At 51.6% G+C, this 7222-nt stretch overlaps 1 protein-coding gene across 1 annotated transcript; it reads left to right on the forward strand.

The window, feature by feature from the left end:
- The first annotated feature begins 6613 nt into the window (after positions 1-6613).
- Positions 6614-7222, forward strand: LOC137840362 (janus kinase and microtubule-interacting protein 3-like). Its single transcript, XM_068651050.1, has 3 exons — positions 6614-6716; positions 6942-7004; positions 7091-7222. Exons 1-3 carry the CDS (start codon positions 6648-6650, stop codon positions 7214-7216), a joined length of 258 nt encoding a protein of 85 aa, XP_068507151.1. The 5' UTR covers positions 6614-6647; the 3' UTR covers positions 7217-7222.

Consider the following 7222-nt stretch of genomic DNA (forward strand, 5'->3'; position numbering starts at 1 on the left):
AATATCTTTATTTTCTGCTTGCAAGTGGACCGTCTAGAGCGTACACGGTAAGTACAACTCATTGTGTTTAAAAAGATTTACGTTTGTGTAGTTTGCGTTGCGTTGTATCTGTGAATGTTGGTTTAGGCTAAATGTTAATGTTTAATTTCATTCCTTTAGGTTCCACGGTGTTTGTTGGCTGTATGTTTTCCACTGCAAGAAGAGGCTCGTATCATTGACCAGCAGGAGCTACAATGGTGAGTACCCCTTTCGTCTTCCATTTATGTTAAACACTTCCTATTTCATGTCTAACAGTACTCGATTTAACAAATAACCATAAATAAATACAGTGTGGGCAGTCACGTTAACATATGTGATTATCCTGCCTAATATGTTTATCACAAATATGTCACTAATCACTAATATGTTTATTTGTTTATCACAACACCTTTGGACCTTCAGCAATCGATTATTTCCCTTCATCTACATAGAGACAGAACGATGGTGTCTTAAACATCTCATTCATTTCACCAAATAACTTCACGCAGGTGGATAACGGCCGTCTCGGTCACGCTATGTTGCGTGATGCAGTTTTGAAGAACCAAATGCATTTATTCAATGAATAAGTCAAGCTAGTTCTATGTTTATGATGTTGTAAGTTACGGTACCGATTGAAGTTGAGTTCGAAGCCAGTGGAAAACAGCGCTGCGTTTGTGCTCTCCAGGTACAAATGTTGTGATCTCTGACTGACGACCGGGCGAGACTCGAGTAAGAGATGTCCAAACGAGCTCCGGCAGGGCGGGCCAAGGCGGAGCGAACGGACGCCCTTCAGGCCGCCAATGACGAGCTGAGAACCAAACTGATGGACGTCCAGTTAGAACTTCAGCAGGAGAAGAACAAGGTGAAAACCTCAACAGACAGACACTGCCTGCCTCCCTGCCTGCCTCCCTGCCTGCCTCCCTGCCTGCCTCCCTCCCTCCCAGTTTTCCCGATGTAGATTAGACATGCGTGTGCCATGACTGTGTCAGCCTACATCAACAAATGCACCGAGGACGTCAGCACCACTAAGAATATCATCACCCGGGGCAACCAACGACCCTGGATGACTGAGGAGGTACGTCAAACGCTACGAGCGCGGAACTCTGCCTTCAAGTCTGGCGACAAGGAGACACTGAGGACAGCGAGAGCCAACTTGAACCGTGCCATCAGAATAGCGAAGCGAGACCGCAGTCGAAAATTTCAGGATCGTTTCCACGACGTCAAAAACATCAGGAGTATGTGGCAAGGCATACGGGCGATTACAGACGACAACTCACCCTCCCCCCCCCCCGGTGGGTGTAGTTGATGCTGACTTTCTAAATGGTCTAAATAACTTCTTTGGGAGGTTCGAGGCACTAAACGGCACTCCAGCAGTTAAAACTGTCCCCCATCAGGAAGAGGAGGTACTCTGCCTTGACTCCGCCGATGTGTTGAAGACCCTGAGGAGAGTCAACCCCTGTAAGGCCCCTGGCCCGGACAACATTCCTGGGCGTGTGTTCAGGGAATGTGCAAGTCATCTGGCTGGGGTCATCACAGACATTTTTAACACCTCGCTGGGCCAAGCCACAGTGCCGGCGTGCTTTAAGACTGCCTCCATCATTCCGGTGCCGAAGAAACCTCAAATCACCTCATTTAATGATTACCGGCCTGTTGCACTGACTCCGGTTATGATGAAGTGCTTCGAAAGGCTGCTTAAAGGTCACATCGTTTCCAGACTCCCCCTATTATTTGACCCGTTCCAGTTTGCCGACCGGCAAAACCGCTCCACTCAGGAAGCCATCTCCTCCGTTCTTCACCTGAGCCTGGCTCACCTGGAGGAGAAGAACACCCATGTGCGGAGGCTGTTCCTGGACTTCAGCTCAGCGTTTAACACCATCATCCCACAGCATCTGGTAGGAAAATTGGAACACCTGGGCTTCAACACCCCCCTTCGCAACTGGCTGCTAGACTTCCTCACCAACAGACCTCAGTCAGTCCGGGTCGGACAGAACACCTCTGATGTCATCACCCTCAGCACAGGCTCCCTTCAGGGCTGCGTCCTGAGCCCCCTGCTGTGCACCCTGATGACACACGACTGCGTCCTCAGGTTCATCACCAATCACATCGTGAAGTCAGCAGACGACACAACGGTGGTGGGGCTCATCAGAGACAACAACGACCTGGACTACAGAGAGGAGGTGGAGCAGCTGGTGGGCTGGTGCAGAGAAAACAGCCTGATCCTGAATGAGGAGAAGATGAAGGAGATCATCGTCGACTTCAGGAAAAAACAGCCTCACCACGCTCCACTGATCATCAACAGCTCAGCTGTGGAGGTGGTCAGCAGCACCAAATTCCTGGGGGTCCACATCACAGAAGACCTCACCTGGACTATGAACACTACGGCACTGGTCAAGAGGGCACAGAAGCGCTTGTACTTCCTGCGGAGGATGAGGAGAGCCCACCTGCCCCCACCCATCATGAGGACGTTCTACAGGAGCACCATAGAGAGCATTCTGACAAGCTGTCTCTCTGTGTGGTGTGGAGGCTGCACCGCCTCCGATTGGAAGAACGTGAGGAGAGTGGTGAGGACAGCAGAGAGGATCATAGGGGCTCCTCTTCCCTCCATTCAGGACATTTCATCTCAGCGCTGCATGTCCCGTGCCCGTAACATCATCAATGACCCATCACACCCCCACCATGGACTGTTCTCCCTGCTGCCCTCTGGGAAGAGGTTTGCAGCATCCGCTGCAGGTCCACCAGGTTCTGCAACAGCTTTTTCCCTGCTGTCATCAGACTGTTGAACACTAGAACTGTTGAGCTCTAAACTGAACTCTGCATCACACATTCACAGAACTGTACTTTATGACACTACGGACCTCTATCTTGCACTATCTCGCACTACCAACTTTACTGAACTTGTATAAACCCTTTAAATAGAAGTTTAATACATGGTTTAGCATTCCTCTGCACACTCTTGAATACTGTTTTGCCTACTTGCACTATTGCATAATTATCACTGCTGCACTTTATACTTATTTTTAATATATATATATATATATATAGTATATGTATATATATATATATATATATATATTTTCATAGGATATGTTACTTCTATTCAACTGCAATATCACTACTTTGTTGTAAGACGTATGCAACGGAATTTCGTTTTGTATGCACCATGTGCAGACAAGATGACAATAAAGTTCGTCTAAGTCTAAGTCATGTCAGGTCAGCTGTCTGGAGAGAGAGAGAAGTCAGGACCTGCGGGCGGAGCACCACCGTGCCACCGCCGCCATGACGGAACTCAAAAGCAAACTCCATGAGGAGAAGCAGAAAGAGTTAGCCATTACCAGGGAGACATTACTGCGGCAGCATGAAATGGAGCTGATGAGAGTGATCAAAATCAAAGATGGAGAGATCCAGCGACTGAATGCCTTGGTCCTCAGCCTGAGGGACGGCTCCATGGACAAGGTGATCCGCTCTATCCGTGTCTGACTATCCGCACGCCACGTCGGGCTTCGATGCGGCCGCTACCGTATTGTGTAGCTTGTCCCCAGTAAGCGTCGCGGCGCTCCGTTGCGGTCTCAACGGCCCGGTGTCTGCTCAGGTGAGGAGGGGGGGCGCTTTGCTGGCGGAGGTGGAGGAGACGCGGCGGTGTCGGGAGACCGAGCGGTGTCGCCTCCACCAGGAGCGCGGAAGAAGCCCTGGCAGCGGCCCAGCAGGCCTGGCAGTCCCGAGCGGCCGAGCTCCGATCGGCTCATCACCAGCATCGGGAGGAGCTGAGCCGAACCAAGAGAGACTGCGAGAGGGAGATCCGCCGACTGGTAGGACTGATCAGATGCGCGGTGCGTGGCTATGTTCCCAATTTCGTTGTATACCTGCAGTGCAATGACACCTAAGGCATTCTATTCTATTCTATTTCACAAGAAGAAAATGTCCGGTTGCTCGCTTCGCTTTTGTCACAGCAAAGGTGTTCTAGTCGATTCAAGAAAAAAATTGGCCGGTTGCTCTCTTTGTTTTTGTCACAATTCTGGCAAATGAGTTTGCCCGCCTGCCTGAGCGCTCCCCGTTTGTACATCCAGACGGATGAGATCAAGCTGAAAGACAGAGCGGTTAGTGTTTTGGATGAAGCCCTGGGGCCGGCCACGTCCACCGCCTTCAGCTGCAGACTCAGGCTGCCGAGCAGCAGATCGCTGCCCTGAGGGATTCCCAAAGGGCGGGCCTAAACTACCCTGGAAGTGGGGTCAACGCCGCTACTAGCAATCCTCTTCATTGCGTAAGCCACCTCATCACACACTTGCAGTACGCATGACTTAGTTCGTTGCTGGAGGAAGGTAGCACAAAAACAGTTTTGAACTTTGAACGAGTGCTTGTGTGTGTGTGTTGCGGGGCGTTTTCAGTCTCAGGAGGATCGGGACACGCGACGGTTTCATCTGAAAATCGCTGAGCTCAGCGCAGTCATCAGGAAACTGGAGGATCGAAACGCCCTGCTTTCTGAAGAGCGCAATGAACTGGTAATTTATTGACGGCACGCTTGAAGGTTTGCGCTACGTTTGATGCGCGCCATCCAGCGAGGCACCCATTGCGCTTGCTTATTAGTTGAGCGGCGCGGCGAGTCGGTTGCCTGGTAGATGTCTTTTATTGGGAGCCAAAGCCACGATTCCGTTCAAACCGATGCAAAAGAAATGGATACGTTCTGGCCCGCGTGTTGTGCGTCTTTCACATCCCGCACTTCATGCTTGCAGCTAAAGCGACTGAGAGAAACAGAAAGCCAGTTTCTGCCACTCCTGTACAAAAACAAACGCCTGAGCAGGAAGAATGAAGAACTCTCGCTGGTGCTGTGTCGCCTTGAAAACAAAGTGCGCTTTGTCACCCAGGAGAACGAGGAGATGGCAAGCTTGGTAAGTCGACGCGGCCAACGGCGGCGTGCCAACAGAGTCCACTGCATTTGTGTTCCACAGAGAAGGCCTAGTGCGCTCAATGACCTGGACCGCGGTTGCGGCCAGCAGGACGGTGAAATGGAGTTCCTTCAAGTTGTGGAGCAGCGGCACATCATCGACGACTTGTCCAAGGTCTTCAGGCAGGCGACTCGGTGCACGTACGGCAGCGCCGCGCTCGCTCGCTGTCGCCAGGAAACCTTTTCCGTCCAAAGCTTGGCCGGCGGCCGCCATCCAAAGAATTGGCCCCTTAAATTCCGACCTTTCAAGCAGGAGCATTGTGCGCACGCGTTTGAACACGCTTTAGACTTGTTTTGCCGTTTTCAGCAGCTCAAAGCTCCCGTTTTGTCAGCGCCTTTGCCACTCGCTGTGCGCTGAAAACGACGGACTTGCCCGGCTGCTCAGCCCGTCAACCATGAGCCGCGAGCGCGACGTCATTGTCCGTAGGCAGCTAGTGGCAAAATGCACCCTGTTAGAGTTGCGCTCGCTCCAACTTATTTTGCAAGAACCACACGGGAGACAAGTAAGTTCTTTTGGACACCTGCAGGTGGAGAGTCCATCCGTTGTACGAATGAAGTCTGACTCTCGGCTCCTGCACGAGCATTTTAATTAAGAGAAACAGGGTGGGTGTAAGAGTGGATTGAATAGAGGAAGCCCTTGACCTCTAGTCAAAACATAGCAAGGGGTGTTTTACGACTTTGTGTAGGAAGGGATAAGCGATAGGGATAAATAAGGGATAAATAATATTATTTATTACAGGTCGCAGTCAAAGTCAAAGCAACACAATGATACGATAAAGATAATCTGGAAAACCCTGACACACCCTGTAGTTGTCACTTTTGGAAAAGACGAGCGTCCCTCCAATCATCGCCGGTGACGTGTTTTTCAGGCTCTGGAGACAGGAGCTCATGTCAGAAATGTCATTGTGAGTCGCGTTTGTTTCTGCGCCGGAGCCGTTCGTTCCCTTTGCATCCAAAGAATCTCAAAGGCGGATTATTTGTGTCGACAGGAGAGAGATTTGCTGCTACGATACCGACGTCGAGAATCTCTGAGGAGGAACAAAGCGTGAGGTCCTGCAAGGTGAGTCTGTTTGTTTGCGGCTGCTTGGTGTTGCGCAAGATGAAATGGCCTTTTTCTCGCTATCGTTCCTCTCGTCGATTCATCGTGAGGTGTCGCTTCAGTTTGTTCAGAGAGATGTTTGCTTCCGCGCCCGCAGGTCATCGAAACATTTTACGGCTACGACGAAGACGTGTTGGTGGACCCGGACGGATCGTCCTTGTCTTTTCACACCGACAGAACCCCCGACACGGAACCCGAAGAGGTAGCCCGCCATTTCTGCCAGCGTATTGGCACCAAACATTCCTCTTCAGCCTGGAATCGGACTCGTCTTTGCGTCGCGGGTGCTTTGTCGCCGGTCTGACTGATTCTGGTACTAGTGCTGTGTTGCATTGGTGTGTGCATGAAGAGGCGGAGCTTCGCTACCGCCAGCTGACGCAAGAATATCAAGCGCTGCAACGAGCCTACGCTCTGCTAGCCCAGACCAGCGAAGGGGACTACGACGCCGAGAAGGAGATCAAGGTGGCGCCCCTTCCCGCAACCCCCGGCCGGGTCGCAGCCTCCCCGTTCTCACCCAGCCTCGGGTGTTCTCTGGTCTGAAAGGAGGAGGAGGAGCAGCCTCCCTCCTCCTCCTTTCAGACCAGAGAAAAGCTGATGGTAGAAATGGGTCACTATCAAAGCAGAGTAGCAGATCTGGAGTCAGCGCTGAAGCAACAAGGACAGGTAAGCTCATCAATGAGCACACCTTTTTCTCAGACAAAATAGCTACATTCTTCAGTCACTCATCCGTCTGGCATTACTGGACCAACACCCCCCCCCCCCCCCCCCCCCCCGAACGTGGCTGGGAAAATGCGGAGAAAAGCAAATGTCATTTTCCAGTCAACCAAAGAATTTGTGGATGAAAATGACACAACATTCCAAAGCTGTCCACGCGTTTGTCTCTTCTAGAATGTCAAGTGGGTGGAGGAGAAGCAGCTGCTGCGTCAGAGCAATCAGCAGTTGGCCGAAAAGGTGACGGAAAGAAAGGCGCTGGGCGGAGTCGCTTGGCGTCACACCTGTCGGGAAGCCCCGCAGATGAGGTCTGACTGTCTTTTCAGGTCAGGCGGATGGAGGCGGAAGAAGCGCGTCTGAAAGAGCACATCCAGGATATCCGAGACCAAAACGAACTGCTTGAGTTCCGCATCCTGGAGCTGGAGGTGGGAAGACTCGCACAAGCGTGTTGAGGCCAG

The sequence above is a fragment of the Syngnathus scovelli genome, chromosome 6 (genome assembly GCF_024217435.2).
Source record: "Syngnathus scovelli strain Florida chromosome 6, RoL_Ssco_1.2, whole genome shotgun sequence".
NCBI classification, from domain to species: Eukaryota; Metazoa; Chordata; class Actinopteri; order Syngnathiformes; family Syngnathidae; genus Syngnathus; species Syngnathus scovelli.

What these genes read in the sequence shown, in the direction of transcription:
- LOC137840362 (XM_068651050.1), top strand. Translation starts at nt 6,648, where the DNA reads ATGGTAGAAATGGGTCACTATCAAAGCAGAGTAGCAGATCTGGAGTCA. An exon ending in CGCTGAAGCAACAAGGACAG is followed by an intron (nt 6,717 to 6,941) that starts GTAAGCTCATCA and finishes TGTCTCTTCTAG; the next exon opens with AATGTCAAGTGGGTGGAGGA. An exon ending in ATCAGCAGTTGGCCGAAAAG is followed by an intron (nt 7,005 to 7,090) that starts GTGACGGAAAGA and finishes CTGTCTTTTCAG; the next exon opens with GTCAGGCGGATGGAGGCGGA.